This window comes from Ambystoma mexicanum, chromosome 8 (assembly GCF_040938575.1).
Source record: "Ambystoma mexicanum isolate Mex_15411 chromosome 8, UKY_AmexF1_1, whole genome shotgun sequence".
In the NCBI taxonomy this organism is placed as follows: domain Eukaryota; kingdom Metazoa; phylum Chordata; class Amphibia; order Caudata; family Ambystomatidae; genus Ambystoma; species Ambystoma mexicanum.
The window spans coordinates 862,959,831-862,986,169 of record NC_090929.1 but is presented as its reverse complement, the minus strand read 5'-3'; the positions used below and the strand labels follow the sequence as shown (position 1 = coordinate 862,986,169).

At 47.8% G+C, this 26,339-nt stretch overlaps 1 protein-coding gene across 11 annotated transcripts in view; it reads right to left on the bottom strand.

The window, feature by feature from the left end:
• CCSER2 (coiled-coil serine rich protein 2) overlaps positions 1-26,339 on the bottom strand; it is a 1,037,685-nt gene that overhangs the window by 417,890 nt on the left and 593,456 nt on the right. For all 11 annotated transcript variants that reach the window (XM_069610752.1, XM_069610751.1, XM_069610750.1 and 8 more), the window contains one exon: positions 7,809-7,892. In XM_069610752.1, coding sequence (XP_069466853.1) covers positions 7,809-7,892 — 84 coding nt within the window. The remainder of the gene's footprint in view (positions 1-7,808; positions 7,893-26,339) is intronic.

Here is a 26,339-nt window from a genome sequence, read left to right as displayed (position 1 = left end):
CCACCTTGCTATTGAGGCCTTAGATGCCTGATAACCGGGCCATTGACACCGCCCCGGACAGTGACAAACGGGGCTTCCGACTTGCGAAAGCCCTTAGTCCTGTCTAGATAGTATTTCAGAGCGCATCTGACATCCAGACAGTGCAAGACCCTCTGAGCCCCATCCTTAGGGTCAGTAAAAAATGTAGCTAAGACTATCTCCTCATTTAGATGGAAAGCGGAGGCTACCTTAGGTAGGAACGTGGGATGTGTTCTCAGGACCACCTTATCCTTGTGAAAAGTAGTAAAGTGTTCTGAAGCCACCAGAGCCTGAGATCTAGCTCACTCTGCAAACAGAGGTGAGGCCCACTAACAGAGCTGTCTTAATGGTGAGCTGCACGATGTCCGCGGATGCCATTGTCCCGAATGGCTTGTGCGGCAAGGCGCCCAACACTACATTGAGGTTCTACACGGGGTGTGGTTTTTTTGATAGGCGTGTAGAGCCTGGAGAGGCCTGCCAAATGTCCTTTGACCACCGGGTTGGAAGAGAAGACCTCCTCTGAATTTCTTTAGGCCCCTATGGCTGCCAAATAGGTGAGGCATGTGTCCACCTGCCCGCCTGAGTGAGCCAGTTGTGCAGAGAAGGAGAGTACATCATCCAATGTGCACGTAAGGGGTCGATCTCTTTAGAGTCCGCACAGTGACGGAACCTAGTGTGATGCTGGAAATGAATCAGAGGGACAGGGCATCTGAATTCTGGTCCTTTATTGCCTTTTATCATGTGTTCTGTCTTGTTTTCCATGCAGGAGTTAATGTGGAACTCCTAGCGGTGCGGCTCTTCCTGTATTTCATTTGGTGAACAGACCCTTGGCATACACTTATGGCACCCATGGGTGGGTACGACCCTGTACTCCTAGTGTATGTTTTGGGCACCTGTGTGTGGCCCACAGAGCAGGGTACAGGCTGGTGGCAGCTCTGTGCTGAATTGACATGTGCCCTGAGCGTCCTCCATTTTGGGATGCCCAGGCCCTGTCAATGTAATCAGTGATTCCTGATGGAGGCAAGATGGCCCATGTGGCCTCTTGCCTTCCATCACCTGTTGCCTTGGTTTTCCCGAAGTTCCGGGAAGCCCCAACTCAGTCCCTTCCCCTTGACTGGCTGTTGGGTGGAAGTTCCATATACAGTAGTGTGGGGAAGTGCCAACCAGACTGGCTGGAGCCTTCCCAACGACCGTATGTTGTGGGTACGCCTGCGGGGTGGGACCTGGGTGAATGGAGTGTGTGACGAATACGGATTCAGTGTTATGGGTGTCTAGTATCTGGTGTTCGACACAATGACTGAGATAGCCCTGCCCGAAACTGGTATGAATGCAGTGTAGTGCTGAATGGCAGAGTGCTTGTCCGAATCCACATTCTGTGTTGCGAGTGTCTGGATGGAGAGGAATGGCCTGAATGTACTGTGCGCCTGATTGGCTGACTGCCTGAATGCCCTTCTGAGTGATTAGTTGCCTGAGTGTGACCCAGCAGAGTGAATGGGAGATCAACTAGTATATCTGGGGGTCTCTCACTGCTAGAAATCGTTCAGAAGCTGAAGTTGATGCTTACTCTCGAAGCCAAGCCGGAAGAAGGTGAACCGCTGGTCTCCTTCCTTGTAATCTGAAAGCTGCTGTGTATTCAAGAACTGATCCAAGAGTACCTGGTAAGGAGACCTCCCCCCAGGCTACGAGGGACCATCGTGCACCAGATCTTTGCCAAAGCTCCCTGATAGACGAACCTATGAAAGGCTGTTGACCGGAGACGGGGACCCCCTAAGAGACCGAAGAAAAGCACTGGACAGCCGTCCACCGTCGCCGACCGGAGCCGCTGTGATCCCTTTGCTTTCGTCCTGCCGGAGAAACTCGAGCTTGTCGACAGGAGAATCCGCTGCTGGGTTTCCCGCTACCTGAAGACCTCACAGACGCAGACGAAGCTACTGAAGCCAGCCGTGGTCACGTCCCGCTTGTCAACAACAGACGCCGATGACCCGACGCCCTTGCTGGGCCAAAGTTCTTCACTAACTCTTTGCGGCAACAAACCATCGTCGTCGAGGTGCACCGCACGCCTCCCCTGTTGCAGAACATTTTCGACCATTCGTCTACGAGCACCACAAGGACCGAAACTGCTGCCTCAACGACAACATTCACCCTTTCTTCATCTCGGAAGTTTGACGACCCGTGGCTCCTGTTTGAAAGGGAGCACACTCAAGAAGGGCCCATCGATTCCCTGGCGAAGAACTCTACAACACAAGGTACATTTGGGTTGCAGAACTATAGAAGAAAATAAGACTCTCGTAGACAATATCTGGACTGGGCTTGTAGTGCATCTTCATTTACAGGTTGCCCAGGTGGGGGGATCCTCATTCAGAACTGTGCCTGACGGTAGGGGTTCAGTCTTCTGCCAATTGTCTAACCAACTCATCTTCCTCCCAAGTATATGGTTGATATCGTTTTACTGTGTTGATTCATATGCTATTTGAACGCAGTACAGTTGATGTATTTTAATGGAATCAGAGTAATCGTGGTACCACCTAGAACTGTATATATTTACCATTTCAGATTTGTCGGAGCACAAAGTGTATTATCATGATAGTGTATATAACATTGAACCTTATTTATATAAAGACTATGTTTTAACTAATACAGTGTGTGGACATGCCTTTGTGGGTGCTTGGGGACTACACTTTACTTAAAAAAAAGCCTGCATCACGACCTGAGAAGCTAGGCCTCGATTGCTCATCCATTGCTACCAACAATATAGAATCGTGGCTGGGGTCCTCTGTACCTCTCCTCTGCTATATAGAGAGCAGGAGTACAGACCACCACCTCCAGTGCGTTTCTTTACACCTAGTCCATTTACTCTTGTACGGGCTCCTATCAGCCTTGCTTCTAGCACCTTGAATGATTTCTAGGTTAGCCTGTGATAGGCTCAGGTGTTTGTTTGTGCATTTATATAGCGCTACAAACCCTCAGGTATCTGAGCGCTGCTTATTTCCCACAGTGTGTGGTGCTCATTTATCAACCTCGGAAGGATGAAAGGCTGAGTTTGGCCCTGCCGGGATTCGAACCTGCGTCAGCATGATCTGCACGGATGTCAAAGCGAGCGCTCTACTCGCTGTGCTATCTGACGGGGAGAATGAACTCAGTTCAGGAACCATGCTGCAAGGGCAAATTCCGGTGGGGTGGGGTTCGGCAGGTGAATGGGTGACATGGCCTGCCCCAGAGGCTGAGAAGCTCTGAGAACCACAGTCTCACCAGCCACTACAGAGCTATCAGAATTATGCTGAGGTGACCAGATTCTTTTATCTTGCAGATTCCCCTGTGGAGCAAGGGTGTGGGAGGGAAGGCATACGCGGTCATGCCGTTCCACTGTATCTGCAATGTGTCGCCCATGGAGCCAGGGCCCAGCCCCTGCCCCTGACAGGACGCTAACTGCTGGCACTTCTTGTTGTCCCAGGAGGCAAAGAGAACCACTTGAGGATGCTCCCATCTGCTGAAGATCTCCAGCAGCACCTGATAATTCAATTGTCACTCCTAATTGTCCGCTCCCAGCCTGCTGAGCCTGTCCACCTCCAGGTTGGACTCCCCCAGAAGGTGGATGGCTGTGAGCTAGATGTTGTTCTCCCGGGCCCATTCCCACATGCTAATTGCTAGGCTGCACAGTGGAGGGGACCTGGTACTCCCCTGCTTGTTGACATAGTACATGCTGGTGGAGTTATTGGTCTGGGTGAGGATGACCTTGCCCTTAATGAGAGTAAGGAAAGCTTTGAGAGCTGGCCAGATGGCTTTCAGCTCCAGCCAGTTGATATGAGACTCCTGCTCCTGCTGGGTCCAGACTCAATGGACACTGATTGTCCAGAGTGGCCTCCTAGCCTTCCAAGGAGGAATCTGTGGTGATGGTGACCTGCGGGGCCAGCTGCCGGAAGGGCTTGCCCGTCCTCAGGTTGCAGTCCCTGCACCACCATGTGAGGTAGCGAGGAGGAAGAATGCTGACAGGCTCGCTTAGGAGCCCTGCTCCCAATTCCATGAGGCTGCGAAGTGCAGCTGCAATCTCCTCATCTTGAGTCTTGTGTGGGGTATGGCCAGTAGGACCGCTGCCATGATACCCAATACATGTTTGTACCACCAGGCCGAGGTCATATCTCTGGTAAGGAAGTGAGTAGTGGCCCTCTCGATGGCCGTGAGGTTGTCCTCCGAGGGGAAAACTTGTGGAGCTCTCTCTGAGCTTGTGTCCCAGATGAGGCCCAGGAAAGTCAGGCTCTGCGTAAGCTGCAGCGGAGACTTCTTGAGGTTGACCGAAAATCCCGGCTTGTGGAGTGTTATTATAAGGGCGGAGGATGTGTGGTGAACCGCCTCTGGAGATCTCGCCCTGACGAGCCCGTCGCCCAGGTATGGGTAGACACGTGGCCCTGGGCCCTGAGGAGGCCTGCGACTGCATTTATGAGCCTGGTAAATACCCTGGGGTCTAAGTTGAGGCAGAAGGATAGCACCTTGTATTGGAAATGGCAGCCCATGATCCTGAATTGCAGAAAGTAGCGATGGGGCTGCCAAATCGTGACGTGTGGATAAGTGTCCTTCAGATCCAGGGAGCACATCCAGTCTCCCTTGCACAATGTCTCAGCAATGAGTGCTGGCGTAACCATCTTGAATTTTTGAAGAGGGAGGGAGAGGTTGAGGGTGGAGATGTCCAACACAACTCTCAGGCCAGCCTGGTTCTTCATTTCTATGGTGAAAATCCTGGAGTAGAAGCCCAATCCTCGCTGGGGCTTCTTCCACTGCCTGGCTCTCGACGAGCGGCTGAATTTCCGCCAGAAGTGTTGGTGTCCCAATCTGTGGGAGTGGAGGGGAGGAGGGAGGGATCGGTAAGCGGTGCCCCGTGGATACCACTGAGAGGATCCAGGGGTCCGCGGACCTCAGACACCAAAACTGTGGGTGAAGGGCAAGCCTGCCCCGGAAGAGACGCGTCATGCCTTCTCTTTCCGTCGGCGGCTGTTGCGGAGGAGGGGGCATGGAAAAAAAAAGCCCTTGCTCCCCCCCCCCGCTTTGTTGTTTGCGTCGGTGCTGACTCAGAATGGTCAGGCTGCCTGGACCTCTGTCTTGGAAGCCACGGAACCCTCCAAACGCCCGCCCCTTGTTGGAGCATTGATGTGACTGGGTGTACGCCTCGGGTGGGGCCTATGTAAGGATAAAGACTTTGCATTTTGCGAAATGTTTTTCTTTTTATCTAGCTCCTCATCGGTGGTGGAGTGAAAGATCACCACCCTCGAATAGTAGATCCAATATGCGTTCCTGGACGTCTGGTTGAATTTAGTAGCCCAAAGCCAGGCAATCCTTTCCATGTCCGTGGCGATGCATATGGCCCGGCCAGAGGTGTCAATGTGGGCCACGGTGGACTCCATGAGGTCTTGCGAAACCATTTTAGCCTCTGCCAATCTCACCTTGAAACGTGACTGGCTCTGCACCGGACGTTCCAGAAGGAAATCGGCTATTTCCCACCAAAGCCTCTGGTTAACGGCTGCCAGCATGGCATTCGCTTTGGATTGATGAAGATGCAGCAAATCGTTGGAATAAAGCTTCTTCCCGTACGCCTCAAAGATCTTCTCCCCCTTGCCTAGCAGCGCCGAGGACAAAGTGGCTGAGGACGACTGAGGCTTTGAGTAGAGTGATGCTGCAGCAATCCCTGAGAAGTGCAGTTGAGAGTGGGCTGACAGCAAGAGTGGATCCCACTCCATTTGCCTACACTTGGTGTTGAGGCACTGATTGACAGGCTGGGCCAAGTGGGGTTTGAGCCACCCCTTTTGGGCCAAGGTGGCAACGTCCTTCTGCATCAGGATCCCAGTTCTAGCTGTGCGGCGTAGAGTGAGGACCTCTGCAAGTACCCCCGCCTCAAGTTGTTTGACTTCGGGTTGAGGAAGGCCCAAGTACTCTGCCAGACCTGCGAGTCATCCATGGAAGGACTTGGCTGATGATGATGTGTCAGTTTCTTCTTCATCGTCTGTATCCACCAGGGCGACCGGCCGGTTCGGAGCGGGTGGAGTGGTGCTGGGTGCCAAGGGCCGAGGGGTGGAGACCAGAGCCAGAGGCTGCAGCGAAGGCTGGTACAGAACCAGCTGAACTGTGGGAGGCAGGAGAGCTGGAATCGAAGGAGCCGGCATGGGCAGCAGGGGCTGCACCGGGGCCTGCAGCACTGGAGTCATAGGAGGAATGACTATGAGGCCCAGGCAGAGGGGCTGGAGGGAGCATGTCCGTGATCACATCCCTGAGAATGGGCCCCATGTCTGAGGAGATCTTATGAGAGTGAGGAACTTTTCAAAGAACTTGTCCTCGCAGGCCGGTGGGGTGGCAGGTGATGTTGACGGGGTAGCAGGCAGTTGCTGGGGCTGGTGCGTACTCCGTCTAGCTGGTTGCAGGGTAAACCTGCCCAGCGATGCAGATGGATAAACTGTAGGCCACGTACCTGGTTAACACCAGTCCCACCTTGTAACTCCTTTTCCCACCTGCTCCGTTCCTCGGGGCAGGATCGGACGAGCGGCCATCTGGTCTGGCACGACGGCCATCTTGTTGGGCTGCATGCCAAATTCATGGTGCTTGCCTCACTGGGCCCGGCTTCCTCTAGGACTATTGGCGGTGGAGCATGAGACCTACCCTGCACCTCAGGCCTAGGCCTGGTAGGCGGGTCGCCCTCGGCAGTATCAGCGGTAGTCCTCTCGCCCGGGCGCTTCCTTGGGAAGGAGTCGGCCTTGCGGGTGCACAGGAAAAAAAAGAGGCCCTCCCTTGGGCCTTGACTTATGTCTGACAAAGTCCTTCAAGTACTCTGGAGGCCACTTCTCGAAGAGCTCCCCCCACCTAGCTAGTCTGTTCTTCAGAGCATGCAGTGTAAGTGCGTCGCATGCGGTACAACCTTTCCAGCCGTGGTCGGAGCTGAGGCAAAGAGCATGGGGACCAGATGTAGGGAAGAGCCCCTCGCAGGCTGGACACCTGTTTAAGCCTGCTGAAGTCGACATGCGTCGGGGAGGAGCGTGGCGCCGGAGGACCGATTACCAGATTGATAAAAGAAGACAAAAGACAGAACTATGTACCCAGGGAAGAGCTCGTGGTATTACATGGCCGAAGCCAAACCCAGGAGGGCTGGTGAAATCGGCCCGTTCCTGTCGACGCGGAAAAGGGGACGGAGGAGTGGCACCGGTGGGCGGAGTCAGGGGAGCGCATGCGCCCAGAGTCACGAGTATGCAATAAACTGAATAGCACATTTATAAAACGACATGTGAACAGACAGTCATGCTTAGTTACCTTGAGAATTACCAAACAACTGAGGACCATAGCTAACCCATGACTGGTCAAAAATGAATGTATATTTTATCATATTTAATGAACGGCACGCCATCTGAGACAAAAATGGTTTGTAAGGGTAGTACCAATTAAGAGTTATTTAATGAAGAGGTTACCTGGCCCGTGCTATATAAACTACAATCACTACAGCTATTATTATTGAATTATTACTAAATTATTGAAAACCCTACAAATAATAGTGTTACCCATGTGAGTGTTTTATTTCTACTTTAGGGGTTTTAAAACGCAGAGCTAACCGATTTAGCACTTAACATGTTAAAGTAAATGTAAATGAAGTCAACAGAACTCATTTTGCACTGCAATCTTTCACCAATTGTTTCTTCACGTCTGTCAGACAGAATATTGACGATTATAATTATGTGATGACTGTATGCTTAGCAAAGTCACATCGTGTCTGTGGTGTACATATGGTCACCCAACTGCTCAACAACATGATCGTGATTTACCTTCAAAGTGTTGTCTGCTTCAAGTGGCTCGGGTGTTACTGGTGTTGACAGCTCTGAGTCCAGCAGTGACTCTGTCTCCTCACTCTGCCAAAGAAGAAGAATGATAATAAGTGGTCCTTCTTTGCAAAGCAATATGATCCTCTGCTCTTTTCAACATGGTAAAGCTACTATGAAGACTATACATTCCAAGACTGGACAATTAAAAAACTACCATCACTTTCAAAAGAAATTAATTTGCCATGCGGCCTATTCTGCATATGGAAAACACTAACTACACAATACTTTGAAACTGAAATGACTGTGTATTGTTTTGCATAAAAAATTGTGTTTTATAATCCAACATTACTTAGAATGTCTCTTTCATTATACATTTTCTTTAAAAGTGTATGTTGCACTAATACATAAAATAAAATGCATGCACCTCCTATTCTTTGTCACGATGGATGAAGGAAACCAAGCTCTTCACCCCGCAAACATCTCATTTCTGCAACTTCAAAACAACTGGACCAAGTGATATCCTGGACTTTGCCACCTGTCAATATTCCATCTTCTCACTACTCTCAAACCTGCTCACTTTTCTTTCCAGCTTGCATCACAGACATCAGCTTCCCATCCAAAGAAGGCAGTACAACAAATGCCAGTATTCGCCACCTCTCCTCACTCCAACACCTCCCAAACTCTACAACTGTCCCACCAAGCAACCCCCACACCCTCTCCCTCTCCAGGAAATAATACCTTGTTGATAACGAAACGAGAAGGATCACAACACCTAGAGCTCCCCTCCGGATACATGTAGTTTTCTGTTTTTGGTAATATGCTGTAATAAGCAAGCTGCAGCCTGGTGTTGATGCTCACTCGCTTTATTCTCTTCTTAGGTTACATATGGCAGAACAATAAACATCCACCTGGTTATTTACCAGCTTTCAGACAAAGGCAGCAACCGACATGCATGGAATGCTGAGCCCAGCTTCACTCCAAACATTCTACATTACATAGTACGTTTCAGAGCAATTTATCATCAGCACATGCAGCATAGGACATATCGCCAATCTCCAATAATATGGAAGACAGGACACCATCACCAGCACATGAGCCAAGACGACTAAGCAAAGAAGGATACCACTTGGGAAAGGGAAACCCTTAAAGAAAGCAAATGTATCACAACTTCCAGTAGATCTTACACAAACCAAGAAACCGTCACTTACACCCAACCACAACACCTAAAGGACAATCGTTAAGGGAAAAGTGGGACACCTATTAGGATTAAAGCAGTAAGTGCATCCTAAAAATTGCTACATACATACACATGCTAATACTGTGTACACCTCCCTACAGGAATATTGAACTGACCCATGCAGATTGGCATGCATGTCATGCCACATGCACTGTGGGGCACACATACCAATATGGAGTCTAAAGGCATTTTGACAAGACCCTCCACTTTAACTATGAAAAATCACACTGCATTCCTGTCAGGGGTATGGAGGTTAAAGTAAACAGAAACACGCATTACACCATAACATGAAGATGAGGGGATTGTCTACTACAAGAGTAAAATGTGCTTCAGTGAAAATCTCGCAAATGAGCTGCACAGACATGAGCAGTACAAGTCACCTATAAAGGACTGAATAATACTGCACCACCATATATTTTGGCTAGATTGACCAGAAAATCCGCCCATCACCACACCAGAGCTTCTAACCATCTCCTGCTAGAAATTCCCAGATTTAGACTAACAAAATCAGGTGGTACGAGCTTCCCTGTTAGAGCTGCAGGCGCCTGGAATGCACTCCTGCCTGCACTAAGATGATCAGCCCTATTCTAGATTCAGATGCAAAGTGAAAAGTTGGCTCCGGACCAATGACACCCACCAAGCTGCTCCCCTGCATTAGACTCTGGATTTCAGCATGTAAATATCCTGAAACCTGTAATATCCTGAAACCTGTACTATAGACCATCTCTACTCTTCCTGTGTGTTGTGATGTACCCACATCTCGTATATTTGTACTGTAAATACTGTAACATGTAATGTATCCACTGTATGTAACTAAGCTCAAGTATTCTTGCTACTGTTGCGCCCGGCTACCCTAGGGTTTGGAGCGCATTATCAAATAATAAACTAAACAGTCCCCAGATATAAATTACAAAAATCTGGTGGGATCAGCTTCCCAGTCATGGCTGCTCAGCTCGAACTCGCTCCCTCTGTCCGTGTCCGTAAAAAGATCTAAGTCATTTGCAAATTTCAGAAGTAACTCCATCAAATGGCTAACCAAGTAGTATTAACGTTAATATTCCTTGCTACCATTCCACTTCTGAACCCCCAATCCGAACCTATGACTACACAATCTGAATAACTTAGTATCATTAATATTATTTATGTCTGTAATTCTTAATTATGTTTTTTTACCTCTGTAAATCTGCGTTATATATCATCTGTATGTCTAACTTCTGCAAATGTCGAATGCGCCGAGATACGTCCGGGTTAAGGTGCGCTATAGAAATAAATAAAACAAAAACTGCAAGGTGACGTTGCTAGGTTGAGAGAGCAGCAAAAGTATGTTTTGATAGAAATTACGCTTTCTTCATTTTGCAGCATTCTAATTAAGCTTGGCAAGAACGACAGTAGCATTATGTGCATTATGTGCATTGAAGCCATTCCAAAACTGTTTAAAATATCTATGGTTGGAAGCACAGTTCTGATACCCTAGGTTGGACATTTGCCTGAGACACTGGTCACTTTGTGGCTATATCCATCACAAGTGTCTTGATGATGATCTTAAAACATTTCTGAAAACCCCATGCGACAGGTTGTTGGGTTCGTTGTTTGGAATGCAAGCTACCACACATTAAACGCCATGATTGAGACAAATGATGCGTTTGCGGCTGCATTTGGATGTTATGCAGCAATGGCTGTCAATGTGTGGCACTCTAGCTAGGTGTGTGGGGAAGGTGGTGTTGAGGAAAGGAGCCCGAACGTCTGCTGGGCAACCTGTAAAAAGAACTGTAGACTGGCGCCACTAGCAACGTTAACACTGAGGGGGCAACCTGCAATGACAATACAGGGCGTGTGGTTCAACCTGTAAAGAAAAAAACAGGAGGCAGCCACAAAAATCTGATCGAATCCCGTGTCTATTGGTGTTCTGGGCGTTTTATGGGCCAGGCACCCGAATAAACAAGCATTGGCGATGTCAACAGTTTGGCCTTTTTTTTTAAGGCATTGGAAAGGCACTGCTGTAGTGGTATTAACTGGCCAATGATGGCAGCCGAAGCAAAATAGATAGCAGGGCCTAGCAAATGCCTAATACTTATACAGAAGTCAAAATTGTTGGCTTTGACAATGCTTGCTTTTCACAGGGCTTCAGTGAAGGACATGCATAGTACTTATAACCAGAGTGGCTGAAGGCAGGCCTGGTTAAGACATGTTCGTTAAACCTATGTAGCACATTTACAGAGCCACTTAAATCAATAACTCTCCGAAGACTGCTTTGAAAACGCACTGGTAGGCATTTCGAGTGCACATTTTGATGGTAAGGCTCGATTAAAGCGAGCGCAAAGAGTTCCAATGAAGTGGTGTTTTTGGAAGGGAGGGGCAAGGAACTTGGTGCGAACGGTCATAGGAATTAGCATGGCCATGGACAGTCAAAGGATGGGCAAATAACCAAACACCTAACAGCCTGTATGTCTCTCCTCATATGCCAATTCTCTCATTCTGTACTCTAATGCAATAGTTTGGGCTTTTAGGTTTCGCAAACACCACCCAATAGCAGTGAGGAATTTGACGATCAGCGCAGTGGGTGTGCGCTCACCTGGGCTTTTTTTGTAATTGTATATGAAATTGAATGATGGTAGATTAACCTCCAGAAAATATGTGGGGCTAATCCACAGACATTTTCCTATGCTCACGGCACGACATACACATAGACCCATGTACTCTGGGTGGACACAGCCTACAAGTGCAGTCCCCCCCAGTCATATTTAGTTTGGATCTGACAGGTGAGTACACAATGCATCTCAGAAGGGGGGCTGGCCAATCCTTCCTCCTGCCATGGCTAGCCTAATTAACTAACAAAGGCTCCATGGATCCGCCCTGTCCTTTTGTTTAGTATACGAAACTGCCACATGCAACAGAGCTAATCAGTTTAATTCAAACAGGCACACATGGTGCCTGGCTGCAGAGGCTATCCAAGGAGACGGGAAACACCCAACAACCTTTCATATGCACTGTGTCAACCTGATGCCAGTTCATTTTATTTTTGCTGTGTTGCAACTAACCAACGAACCACGACCTTTGAGAGATAAGCCTGCAGTTCTGCCCACATTACCAAAATTGGGACAAGGGGGTTTAGAATTGAGTTGTGTTTCCAATCTGTTCGTATCCATGCTGGTGTACTAGAGGTGTGGGTCTCATTGATTGTTTTGTAACCGATATTCATCCCTGGACCACTGGTGCCATGGAAGTTAACAATAGCCCAAACTAAAAACAAAATGGCTAAACGCATGCCATTCCGATTGGTGGGTCAGGACCAAACACCAGGAACCTCCTGAAATGAAAGCAGACACATGCACGGTGCAAAATAAAAAAAGGTTATCACCATTGCATTCTTGGAATATACATACATACACAGGTGACTTGTTTTAAGCTCCTTTTCAGCATTTCCTTTTTATTTAAACTTAAATGCACTGCCTTTTCCTTCCCGTTTATCTCAAACAAACAGGAACAAGGGAGGTTGTCCCAATTAAAAATTCACGAGGCATTAAAAACAAATGTACGATGTATGCAATAATGTACGATGTATGTAATTGTAAAATAACAAATATAGTTAATGTTGCACAGAGGCTAACAACCACCCCAATAAAGATTATGGTAAGATGAAAGAAATGTGTAACATTAAATCAAACCATAAATATTATCCAAGTACATTCTCTATAAAAGTATACTCTCCCCCAGAGCAGTCTGTCTCCTTCCATCCGTTATGACTTCTGAGGGCTGATTTTCTTCCCCAACGGCTCTACTGTAGGGATGCACATACAGCCTCTGGGCCTTTTTCTGCCGATCAGACCATTTGCTGGGTCCCCAACCACCAATCTCACCTCCGTGTCTGTTGCCTTGCCAGGCATGGCCTCAATGGAACTTATAAGGGGCTTGCCCCAGAGTTTAGCGCTTGTCTAACTAGTTGTTTCATTGACACAAATTGGAAAGCGGTATATTTGGTCTACCTAAATTTGGCTGCGCAAAACAACCACCAAATTTAGGTTGAAAAGAAATGCACCACTTCCTAATTCATCGTTCTAAAAACAAAGAACCGCTGAACCTATAAAGTGTATTTTAGCATCAACTTCAGGATGAAGGTCAGGCAGAATGTCGAATGTTTTTGGCGCAATCGGGCAGAAGCAGAGAAAAGGATTTAAAAAAAGAATCCACGTGAGCTGAAGAGAAAAATAGAAAAAAAAATGGATGAAGCTATATGATTTGGCTTTGGAATGTAAGCATTTTTGTGTCGACAACGAGATTTTTTTGTTTTAAAAGTGCTGTGATCCTATGCAACCGTAGTCCCCAATGCCAAAGTAATGCTACCCAATGCCAAAGTAACCCATTGCCAGGTAATGTCTCCTAAGCCGTCAAGTTGCTGCCACCATAAGCAAGGTGCAGCCCTCACATGTCCAGTTACTGCCATTATACTTTTTGGAATCTGAATCATTAAATCCCAAGAACAAACACTGTTTCGAACAATATTTCTTCTCCGCATCAACAATGTCAACATATTCTAGGACTGGTATAAATATATTTTACTCCAGTTCTAGAATATGTGGAGAAAGTGCTGGATAATGGGAGCAAAATATATTGTTTCCCCAACGGTGTAATTTCTTTTCGATATGACTACACACCATTTATTTGTATGTTTTATTGAATACAATGAGTTTTGACAAAAACACTGTATAGGGGACAGGCCAATTGAAGCAAGGGTGTCTAACAAAACCGTGGTGTAGCATTTATTGTGAACAGAAAAACAGATGTCAGTGGGGATGGAACAGAGAGGGGCGATACAGACGAGACATTTAGAGGGGGGTATTTGTCAGCAAAAGGTATGCACAATTGTATTTACAACTCAGACAACATACTGTGCTTTTGCGTGGATAGTGAGAGAACGGATTAGGGAGGAAGAGGAGGTGTGAGGAAAAGAGGGTGCTCCTTCAAGAGAGATGATGTGCTTTGTTAAGGCAATTTTAAAGCCATTCACTAAGAGGATGGATTTAATATCTGGTGGTAGGGAGTTCCAGTGGTGAGGTGCAAGCAGTGAGATGGAATAGAAGTGAGAGGGAGCACAAGGAGAGCGAGGAACAGGGAGGTTGAGGACAGTAGATCTCATTGTGCTTTGGGGGGGGAGGAAATGGAGTCCGGCTGCTAGAGAATGCATGTGACAGAATGTCATCTGTGAGGGCATATTGCTGTGAGCTTAATTTGATTTTTAATTAAAAAATGCTGATAATTCGATAAAAGAAAGCGATACCTGCTAAGCCAACCTCTATTTCATAATAATGCACCATGCTAAAAAGTATAGAGCAAACATACATCCCGGCTGGTACTGTCTACGACACTACCAGCAGCTAACCTAGAGTAACATGTATCCGCGGGACGCCCCACTCTGCCCATTTCACGAGCGAATCAATCACCACCAGCCACACCGTCACAGGTGTAAGCAAATGCTGTATGCCTGCCTGCATCCTTACACCTAACTCTCAATACTTTACAATATTCCTTACTGGGACGGCTGGCATGCCCAAAGTTTACGGCTCATTCGTCAGCCTAGTCTCCACTCGCTGAGAGGAATCGTCAAAGTTCTTCATAGCCAAATCCTAGCCACAATCACACTGTGTGTGTGTATGTGTATATGTGTGTATATGTATGGGATACATTACTCGCCGTAATCGTATTTCTGATGCTTGTATCTGCTTAGATTCACATGCTGTGCATAGGCCGACATCTAGTGGAAGCTGCGGAGTATTACAGTTTGTTTTTCGAAACTCGAAAATGGGCGTCGACACAGGCGTGCCAGTAATACTATCCCTAGTGTGACGTCCACTGTACCCAAGATCCCTCACGCGTCTAGGATCCTCAGATTGTATTTTTTCTGACATGAGGAAGCATGAGGAGTAGCGTGAGTACAGATAATCCAAGCAGATAGACAGAAAGGTAAGACTACCAGCAATCATGCGCCTTCTCTCGGAGGGGAGGAAGGGTGGGTCGCATGTGAATCTAAGCAGATACAAGCATCAGAAATACGATTACGGTGAGTAATGTATCCCTTCTGAGGCTTGTGGAATCTGCTTACATCACATGCTGTGCATAGATTAGCGAGCAGTACCTGAAGAAGGAGGTGGGATGTGAGAAGGGTCATGAGCAAACAGGTGTCTTAGAACCGCTTGTCCCACTTGTGTATCTGACTTGGAATGAGTGTCAATGCAGTAATGCTGAGTAAAAGTGTGAATAGAGCTCCAAGTAGCTGCTTTGCAAATGGTGTCGAGGGGAACATTTGCAATGAAAGCCAGAGTGGCCCCAATGCCTCTAGTAGAATGGGCCCTTGGCGTAAAAGGCAGAGTTTTTTCAGAAAGAGTAACACAGCTGTATACAGTTGATAATCCACTTCGAGATCGCGCCTTTAGAGACGCGATCCCCCTCTCTGCCTGTAGCTACGGAGACAAACAGTTAATCTGTTTTCCTTAGCGGTCTGGTTTTATTTACATAGTAGAGGACCGCCCTACGCACATCAAGGGTGTGTAGTTTCACCTCAGCTGAGCTTTGCGGGTTCTGGAAGAAAGCCGGAAGCTCGATGGACTGGTTTACATGGAATTTAGATATGAATTTAGGTGAGACCCTAGGGTGTGTGCGTAAAACCAGTTTGTCTTTGTGGATAGTAAAGAAAGGATCTTGCACTGACAGAGCCTGAATTTCACTGACCCTTCTTATAGAGGTAATGGCTACTAAGAAGGCCGTTTTATAAGTCAGGTGTTTGAGACTACTTTTATGCATGGGTTTGAAAGGGGGGCCCATGAGCTTAGCTAGCACCACATTGAGGTCCCATCCTGGCGGTGGGTTCGAAATAGGAGGGTGAAGTCTCTTTACTCCTTCCATGAAGGCTTTAACTACTGGTACTTTCCACCACGATACTTTGTTATGGGATGTGGTGTAAGCCGAGAGGGCTGCCAGGTGTACTTTCAGAGAGTTAAAAACCAAACCTGCGTCCAGCAGGTGGAGCATGTATGTTACAACGTTGGAAGGAGTGCAATCAACTGGGTTGATTTGTTTATTCTGGCACCAAATAACGAATCTCTTCCACTTGTCAAAATAACAGTGCCTTGTGTTTGGTTTCCTGGATTCTTTTAGGATGTCCATACACCTCTGTGGTAAATTGAGATGCCCAAACTCTATGACCTCAGGAGCCATGCTGCCAGGTTCATTGAGTTGGGTTCCTGGTGCACTGTTTGACCTTGTTGCTGGGACAGTAGGTTGTACCAGGCTGGGAGTTTGATAGGCTCGCACACCGCCATCCTGCGTAGGTGTGGAAACCATGGTTGTCTCGCCCACATGGGAGCAACTAGGATGAGCGTCATCGATTCCTTGTTCATCTTGTACACCACCTTCCTGATGAGAGGCGTTGGTGGAAAAGCGTACGCAAACATCCCTGACCAGTTCATCCACAGGGCGTTCCCTTGGGAGTCTGGCTGGGGGAACCTGGATGCAAATCCTGGGCATTGTTTGTTTTCGCTTGTGGCGAATAGGTCTATAGTGGGGAAACCCCACTGAGAGAAGAGATCTTCTACGATCTCTCTGTGAAGGACCCATTCGTGTTCTTCTGGGAGGGAGTCTCTGCTTAGGGCATCCGCTAGGGAATTGAGCTCCCCTGGAACATGTTGTGATGACAGGAAGATGTTCCGTCTGAGTGCCCATATCCAGATTTTCTGGGCAAGCTTGGACAGATTTGGCGAACAAGTCCCTCCTTGTTTGTTCAGATAGAACATGGCTGTCGTGCTGTCCGTCCGGATCTGCACCGACAAGTTTAGCAGATGGGGCTCGAACGCCCGAAGCGCTCGGAATACTGCCAGAAGCTCTAGCAGGTTGATGTGGTTCTTGGCTACTGAGTGAGACCAGAGACCCTGAGCTGTGTGGTGGAGATGGTGAGCTCCCCACCCAGTCAGGCATGCATCTGTAGTCACCACTGCCTGTACTTCGGGATCGTAAAAGGGTTTTCCCCTTGCGAGATTCTCTCTTGTCCACCAGTGTAAGCTCAGTACGAGTGTTGGCGAAACGACCACTAGATCGTCCCACTGACCACTTGCCTGAGACCACTGTTTCGCCAACCATTCCTGCATGGGACGCATGCGCAGACGCGCGTGGGGGACCAGGTAAATGCATGACGCCATCATGCCCAGTAACCGCATTGCTTTGCGTACCGTTATTTGTTGACCTGACTGATAATGTGGAATTTGCAGTAGTATATTCCGAATTCTCTCTTCCGAAGGGAAGGTCAACCCTTTCTGAGTATCTAGGATTGCCCCTAGGAACTGTTTTGAGGTGCTTGGCACCAGACTTGACTTCTTCTCGTTGATAGAGAAGCCTAATTCGTGGAGGAGGTCGATAGTCCTCTGAATGTTTGACCTGCAAATTCCTGGGGTTTCCCCCGTTATGAGCCAGTCGTCCAGATAAGGGTACACTGGGATTGCCTCCCTGCGTAGGTGTGCAGCTGCCACCGCCAGTACCTTGGTGAATACCCTTGGTGCTGAAGCTATCCCGAAGGGCAGTACCTTGAATTGGTAGTGGCGACTGTCCACCTTGAAGCGCAAGTATTTTCTGTGGGCTGGGAGCATGGAAATATGAAAATAAGCATCTTTCATATCCAAGGTTGCCATGTAATCCCCCTTTTTTAGGGGGGGGATTACCTCTTGTAGCGTGGTCATACGGAATTTTTGGGGCTTGACATACTTGTTGGCAGGCCGTAAGTCCAATACTGGGCGCATTGTTAAATCTTTCTTTGGCACAAGGAAGTAAGTTGAATAGATACCCTTGTTTACCTGGTGTCCTGGGACGAGTTCTATCGCGTCCTTTTCTAGCAGAATGGCGATCTCCTCGAGAAGGATCTTCTGATGTTCTAAGGAGTGTACTCTTTGTCGTGGAGGGTGGTTCCGGGGACGCTGCAGTAATTCTATACAATATCCTGTGGACACTGTTGACAGCACCCATCTGTCTGAGGTGATCCCTTCCCAAGCCTGGGTGAAGTTGGAAATGCGTCCCCCTACTGGGGTTGCGTGAGAAGGGACCCTGAACTGAGCGTCACTGCTTTGGTGGAGGCGTGCCACCTCCCTTGTTGGGGCTGCCTCTGCCTCTTCCACGACCTCTCTTGTTACCCCTGCCGTAACTTTGGGTAGACTGCTGGTTGTTGTTCCATTGTGTACCTTGTCCTTGGGCATAGTTGCCTCTTTGTGAATTTTGGCCGCGTGGGCGACGAAAATTACTGTTCCCCCTCTGGTTAGGGGGTTTGTTGGTAAGCTGGCCAAGGGATTTGAGAGTCTCGTACTCGTCCTTGGCATTCTTAAGTGCGTCTTCGACTGCTTTCCAAAACAATAGATCGGGTTCCACCGGCTTGTCTATTAATGAAGCCTGGGTTTCTGTTTTGAACCCCGACTGCCGTAACCACGCATGTCTCTTGATAACAGTACCTTCTGCTATCAATCTTCCTGCGTTGTCCGCAGCGTCGAAAGTTGCTTTTAATATGCAACTAGACACGGCTCTCCCTTCTGCCGAGATCCGAGCCAACTGGCCCTTTAACGGTTCAGGAGCAGAGGCTATGAGCGCCGCGACCTCTTCCCATTGATGGCAGTTGTAACTCGCCAACAGGGTGGTGGAGTTTGCAATCCTTGCCTGGTAGGCGGACGTTGAGGCTACCTTCCTGCCAAACCCGTACAGTCTTTTGCTCTCCTTGTCGGGAGGAGCTTCTGACGACGATAAGGGTGTCCCAGCCCTCTTCCGAGTGTTGGTAACCACTAGGGAGTCTGGTTTAAGATGTCCTCTTATATAAAGAGGGTCAGACCGGGCTGCCCGAAAAAGTTTTTCGACTCTGGGGTTGATGGCTCTGGTGAGGTTAGGATTCACCAGGGATGGATCTATTCTACGTTGGATGGATTTAAGGATAGGGATGGTCTGAGCGACCGGCCTCCTCTCTCCCACCAACTCTTCTGCGAAGTCCCTTTCCTCCTGTACACCGTGGGTGTCGATGTGAAAATGTTCTGCTGCGCGAGCGAGAACTTCATTAAGGAGGGGCTGGTTATCAACTGGCGAGTCAGTAACTGGGGCTTCGCTCTCTACCGGGGAATCTACTCTGTAAATTTCCTGCTCATCTTCTACCTCCTCCAGGTCCTCATCGTCCGCATAGTATTCAGTCCCGGTTTGTTCCTCCATAATTGTAAACTCCTGGTCCCCTTCAGGGAAAGGCTGTCCTTGGAATCTGGGGTGTGGAGTAGAGTATGGAGTAGAGTAAGGCTGCACCTCGAAGGGTTCAGGTCTTTCGAACCGGGGCTTTTTACTTAGGCGGATAGGATCAGAGGAGCGTGAGGGTGTGGCCCCTTGAGGGTCATACGAAAGGAAATGTTCTGGGTTTTTGTCATAAAAATCAGCTAAGGAAGACATCCTTGACATGACCCTGTGTATGTCTTCACTGGACCATTCTTTGGAACAGGGTATGACTTTTGTAGGCAACTTAGAGGACTTATCAAGGGTACCCTTGCTGGATGTTGATGTCCCAGTAGATTTATGTTTGTCTGTCTGCTTAGGGAGGAAGGATGGTCTTACAGGAGTGGAAGGCTGTGCTTTCCGCTGTTTCCCCCCCTCCCCGTGCGTGGAAAAATGTTTTCCCTGCCCCTTGGAGGCCCCAGAGACTTTCGACGCCTGGCGTCGAGGGTCGGGAGAGGTACCTTGTTTCGAGCGTGGAGCCTCGCTGGTGTTAACTGCGGCCTCGGTCTCCTGGAGCGCGGCCTGGGGTGGAAGTCGTCTTCGTCTTCCGACGATCGAACTTCCGTTAATCTAGGGAGCGAGGCACTCTTGGCAAGAGTGGATGATTGCCTTGCTTCATGAGGCGATCTCGATCGAGAGCGCCCAGAGGACACCGAGTCGGACCGTTCTATCTGTGCCTCTTTCCGAGAAGTCGACGTCGTCGAGGTTCGGTTGGACTTAGTGTGCTTAGCGTGTGTAGGGTGTGTAGCGCTTGCGTCGCCGGGGGTCTTCCCCATAGCCGCCCTGCCGGACAACCTTCCGAGGTCGGGGACCTGCGCTCGGCAGTCTTTCGACGCCGTAATGCCCTCGCCGTCCGAAAGTACGGCGTCGCTGCCATCGCTGAAGGCGCCCTCCGCTGCCATGGCCGCCTGCCTGGCGTGGTGGGCCCAACGCTTTGTTGAACGGTCCTTAAGTGTCTTAGGCTTAAACCTACTACACGCTCTGCAGTTCGCTTCGGGGTGGTCCCTCGGCAAGCAGAGATTGCACGTGGCGTGCCTGTCGACCCAAGGGTATTTGCGGTTGCACTTGGGGCAGAATTGGAAAGGGGTACCCTCCATACGCACCTTGAGGCAGCGGGCTGGTAAGTGTAGGAAATATATAAGGTGTACCTATATACCAAGAGTGAAGAGTATGTACCACCCCCCACTCTCCCTACTTGCAGGGCCGAGGCCAGCGGCCTACGAGGCCCAGGCCGAGGCCAGCGGCCTTCCGAGGCCCAGATCCGTCGTGCAGCAGCCGACGGTCGATGTCTTCTCCAGCCGTCGTCGAGTGTAGAGGGTCGACGTTGGGGTGGGGAAGGATGTCAATAAATAATTTTAAACTTCAATAATTAGCAAAAGTATGGCTAAGGCCAGGGAACTCCGCAAGATGCTTCCGACCAGTATGGCGGAAAAAAACAATCTGAGGATCCTAGACGCGTGAGGGATCTTGGGTACAGTGGACGTCACACTAGGGATAGTATTACTGGCACGCCTGTGTCGACGCCCATTTTCGAGTTTCGAAAAACAAACTGTAATACTCCGCAGCTTCCACTAGATGTCGGCCTATGCACAGCATGTGATCTAAGCAGATTCCACAAGCCTCAGAAATATATATATATACACACACTCTTACACCATTCTCCATGCCGTTATAGGAGCCGCGACAATCTGTTCTCACATTCGACGGAAGAGACTGTACCTCATTGTTCATACCGCTTTGCTCGCCGAGAGCGTATTGTGCATTGACTCTGATATACCTTCTGCTGCTCGGCTTACCTTGCAAATATTATAACTCTTGCTAGCGTACACCCACTGGACACTATAGTCCACCACTGTAATCCAGTCATGGCACTCATGTACGAGTACTCCGATTACTTCTATGCTTACCTAGATTGCTACATCATCTAGTTTAAACATCAGCAGCCTCTTGGAATTGTAAACTTTTTTAAAGCTGTATTATAACTCAGCCATAGCATTCATGCAGGAGCACGCTAGATTTGTTTAATGCTTGATCAGACTGCAATACTGTCCTTTTAAAACAGTAGAAGCCTTCTTGAAATACCAATATGTGCAAAGTTGCTCTAGTTACCAAGCCTCTCTATTGACCCTAGTTTACTACCATATGCACGAAACCATGTACTTATTCATCCTAATCTGTTACATACCAATATTGCTCAGCCCTATGCTACAGCCCACCATGGACACTAATTATACTAGCAATCATCCATCACGGCCCATCAGTAATTCAAACAATATGCCCAGAACCCCCAGCATCTCTCTATCCATGACCCGAAGGCTCCCCTCATCGGATAGCGTACCCCCCCCCCTCAGCTTTCCTTCCTTCACCTAGCCTCCAAACCCACACCGACCATACCAATATCACTAAACAATCCCTACCTAAACACACGGCACTATGGATCAAACAATTTGCCACAAGACCTATACCTAATCAACCCTATTCACTCAAATACAGAAATGACAGACTAGGCTCTAGACTCCTGTCAGTCCACTCGGCACCTAAATCTAAAACCACCACCATTACCAAAGACCATACCACTATTAACTAATACAATGGAAAAAAAGATGACAGATAGTTTGAAGGATATTACACTTGGCTATCAAACAAAAGGAGAGGGAAAAATTGTTTTTTTTTAATGTTTATGTTATCATCCACGTTCCGGTGTTCTGATGAAGTAGGACAGGGGCAGTTTCACTGCAGAAGACCTCGGTAACAGATGAAAGGTGCAGTAGTCCATAAAAAAAGAAATGGGTCAAAGGGTGATTGGGTGCAACTCAGGAGGGATGTTTGGGATACCAAAAGTATGCAGTTATTGATATTGATATTTTATTTATATCATGCTCGTACACAAGTGTTTCAGAGCGCGACCAGGCAAAACGGAGGGGAACAGGGGAGAAAGATCTTACTAGGCCCAGTGACATTGAGAACGCGCCAGTGCATGGGAAAGGTAAAAGTGTTAAGTGCATGGAAGGGAAAGTGGAAAGTGCGGAACAGATGAGAGAACAGAAGAAAAATAAATAATTTAAAGTGGTAGTGCAGCCAGCAAGTGCTAGGTTAAGCAAATAGGGTATATCTGATAGTGCAGAAGAGAAGTGTGTGGGGGACTGTATGGGTACAGATACAGACCGCAATGCAGGGGGTGGCCAGGAGGCAGTGCAGGGGGGTGGCAGGGTGAGCAGGTACCTGTGCCCGGAGGACAGGTACATGAACGGTGCAAAGGGTGGCCATGTGAACGGTGCCGAGAGAGAAAACAGATCAGCAGGGGAGAGGAGGGGAAAAGGCAGAAGCGAAGAGGAAGGTCTTGAGGTGCTACTAATAAATGAAACTTGTTTTGCTATCTGGGAAAAATATGCCAAAAGTTGGACTTGGATAGATCAATATAAAGATCATGAAACATACAAAATTCTCCTTGTGTTTCAGAGGCAACAGTAGTGGGTTTTTGGGCACTAACAAGCAGTGTAAAGTGACTATCGATGCCCCAGACATCCAAGGGGGTACATTCACTAGGTGTGTGGGGGTTGGCTTACATGCAATTACCGGCATCCTGGAGAGAAACATGTTCAGTGGCAAGTTTGCAAGCACCCATGTTGGTAATCCCAATGTTTACCTCACAGCAATCAGCAAACCACCAACGACTAAGCCGGTATACTTAATGCATCAGTGGGCCTGGCGCTCTTTGGGCCTGCAACGCTACCTTCATAGCAACTACTTGTCCCAGGACTCCAGTGATCAGCTCAACATACCTGAGGAATATAGATTTAGCAAAGCAGAAATGTTCTTAGCATTAATTTTCACTCTGGGATATAAACAGCGGCCAATACCAAATGGCTCCAAATTACAACGTGGGAATTGACAAAATGGCTAATGAAACTGAACATGGACTGAATGCCATAAGGGAAGAACAGAGCGATTAGGCTGACCACTCTTCAAAAACGCTGTATTTTAGATTTACTAACTACAATGGAAGGAAGAGTATGGACCTCATTACAACTCTGGAGGTAGCCGTGCCAGTAAAACCGGTAGGCTGCCGCGGGAGTTGTGATTTTTTTCCGGCACCTGGCTCCACAGAAACACTGGGGATTACGACCCTGGTGTTCCTGGAGGTCAGGCGCCGTAAAAAAGTAAATCCCCATTCCCATTGAGTACCATAGGACTCAATGGGAATGGGGATTATGGAAGCACAGGCACCATTAACGGTGTTGGTGCTTCCCGGAAAGTCTGCGGGCAGGTGCCATCCCGCCCGCTGGGTCAGATATGGCGGGCATGTTGGCAGTCGCCGGCAGACTCCGAGTGTATTGGAGGGACAGGGCTTCCTTGTCCTGTACTCCTTTTATCATGTGTGTTCTGTGTTATTTTATGCACAGGAGTCCCTCTTTTTGGTTGTGGTGAACAGACCCTTGGGATACCCTTATGGCACCCATGGGTAGGGGTATTCTAAGTGATTTCAATCTGGCACACACCCAAGTCTCGCCCAGCATGTAGTGCGCAAATGAAACCCTTATTTATTTTTTATCTATAAGTTCAATATTCCGAATGATATACCACTCATATCACACCCTTCTCCTGAGACCTCCCTCCCTCCCCTCGGTCACACTGAACCAGGAATCAGGCTAGTTTGCAAAGGTAAATATTTATTTATGTATTCAGAAATTAAATCACAATATATTTATTTTAATAGGTAACAACAATCACCAATGGGGTGACAGAACACTGAATAATATCTTTAATACACTAGGAATCAAGTAATGAGCACAAAAACAAATGCGGCAAAGAAAATAATACCTTTGGCTTGATTTAGAACAGATAGCACTATGGTTAAGGGTCCCCCCTGCAACACCCCTCAACCCAACAATAGGCAATTTAAAGAGATGTGAGGAGAGATCAGGTACTCAGAAATAACACAGATCAAACAGAATATCACTCCCACCTTCCCCGTTTAAACACAAGAGAAAACGGAATTGACTTTTCAACTGTCAGAATGGCTCTGAAATTGGTTGAGCAAAAACACCAAATGTGGTCAAAAATGCTTAAATTATTATACATTTCTGTTAGGGAGAATTCTCTCTTTAGGCTGAATTTCCTAACCTAGTGAGTCCCCCCCAGCAGCTTTTCTGGATTTCTGGAGTTTGTTCTTTTCCTCCTGCCAAGCGTGAGACTCTTTTCCCTCCCACTCTTGGACATGATTCATGGTATTCCTTTGACTGGTAATGTGTTTTTTGGGCTATGGGGTCCTTTACTCCATAGGGTCTCAGCACCCTCCGTGCAGTAACACAGGGGTGTCATAGTGACCCCCCACCATAGACTCTACACCCTGGGACTGACTACTGTCTCCCAGGGCATGTAAAGTCACCATTGGCTTTACTAGTCCCAAATTATTAACAGAAATCAGTACAAACCATCATATTGTGGACGTACTGGTCGGGGCAATTCGATTGCCCTGGGGTCTGTTAGTCGAGGGGGCACGTCTCTGTCCCCTCTGATCGAGTTTTGGCTGGTGGCAGTGGAAACTACTTTTTATATTTTCGGCCGCGAATATTTCCCTATAGGATTTTACCATTGTTCGAGGCTACCAACTTTAATTATTTAATTCTCATAGCCTCGAACATACCGCCGGTTTATTTAATTAATATTAATTCACCGGTTGGTATTTTTTGCCAAGACTCGATTCTAAAATGGCGTTTGTGTTCTTGTCAGGTTTCCTTCCCCTATTGAGGCTATTTTCCCTTATTCAAGTTTCTTTCCCATTATTTCTCGTTTATTATCCTTTTTAGATTAGTCTTGTGTGGGTGAGAAGTTTTCTATTGTAGTAGATTTGGCCTTAACTTCCTGATTCAGAATCCTGGTACTGACCCAAGGCAAAATGGAGTTTCACAGTGACAGCTCTGATTGGTTAGAAAACACTGCAGAACAACAATGAACATTCTAAACTGTCACTCTTTGCCTTTCACCATCTAAGCCCCAGCTGAGAGCACGTGTGTAGTGGCTACTCCTGCTTAGGACTTGGGCCTGGTGGATTTTATCCTTCAGGCGCTAGCAGTTGAGCGGCTACTTTCTTGGGGGTTTCAGGAGAAGTTCTCAGCTGTCAGGAATTCGATTTGAAGACAGGAAACTCTGAAGTTCTGGAGATAAGTGACTTTGTTTAGAGATTGTAAAACTGCCACTCTGTCTATCTTAAAGACATTTAAGTGAGAACTCGTAAAAGGTTTTCTTTGAATTTATATTTTGAACTGTTTGAGTGCGCTTGAAATTTAGCGCGAGGTTTACGGGTGAACGCTATTTGTTAAACACGTACTACGTGTAATCTGAAACTAACCGTTGAACCTTTGCGCGTGCGAGTGAATATTGCGCGTGTGTTTTCCAGCGCGTGTACTTCCAGGCGAGAGAATTCAACTGCGCCTGTTTTTGCCAGCGCGTGAGTTTCCTAGCGCGAGAATCCGTTCGCCGCGTGAGAACTCTATTGCGCGTGTGTTTTCCAGCGCGTGTGCTTCCTTGCGCGAGAATCTGTTCGCCGCGTGAGAACTCTATTGCGCGTGTCTTTTCAAGCACGTGTGCTTCTGTGCGGGAACTCAATTGCGCGTGTTATTACCAGCGCATGTGCTTTTTAACGCGTGAACCCGTCCGCGTGTGAACTCTTTTGCGCGTGGGTTATAAGGCGCGTGTGAATAGGTGCGGGAGTTCAACAGCACGTGTGTTTACACGGTGTGTTTTTTGCGCGAGAATCCGTTTGCACGTGAATTCTGCTTCGCGTGTGTTTACAAACGTGTGTGTTTTCTGCGCGTGGACTTTTCTTACAGTGCGCGTGTTCTTCTGCGCGGGAAGTTTTCAACGTGCGAATCTTCAGCATTGAGATCATCTGCGTGTGTGCTTAGCACCTGTTTCTTCAAGAATTCACGAACTCTATTGAATTGTAAAAAGGTTTTGGAAACTAAAGAAAAGTTTGAAAGAAAAAGAAAGAACATATTAAAGACAATTTAACTAGACAATTAGTG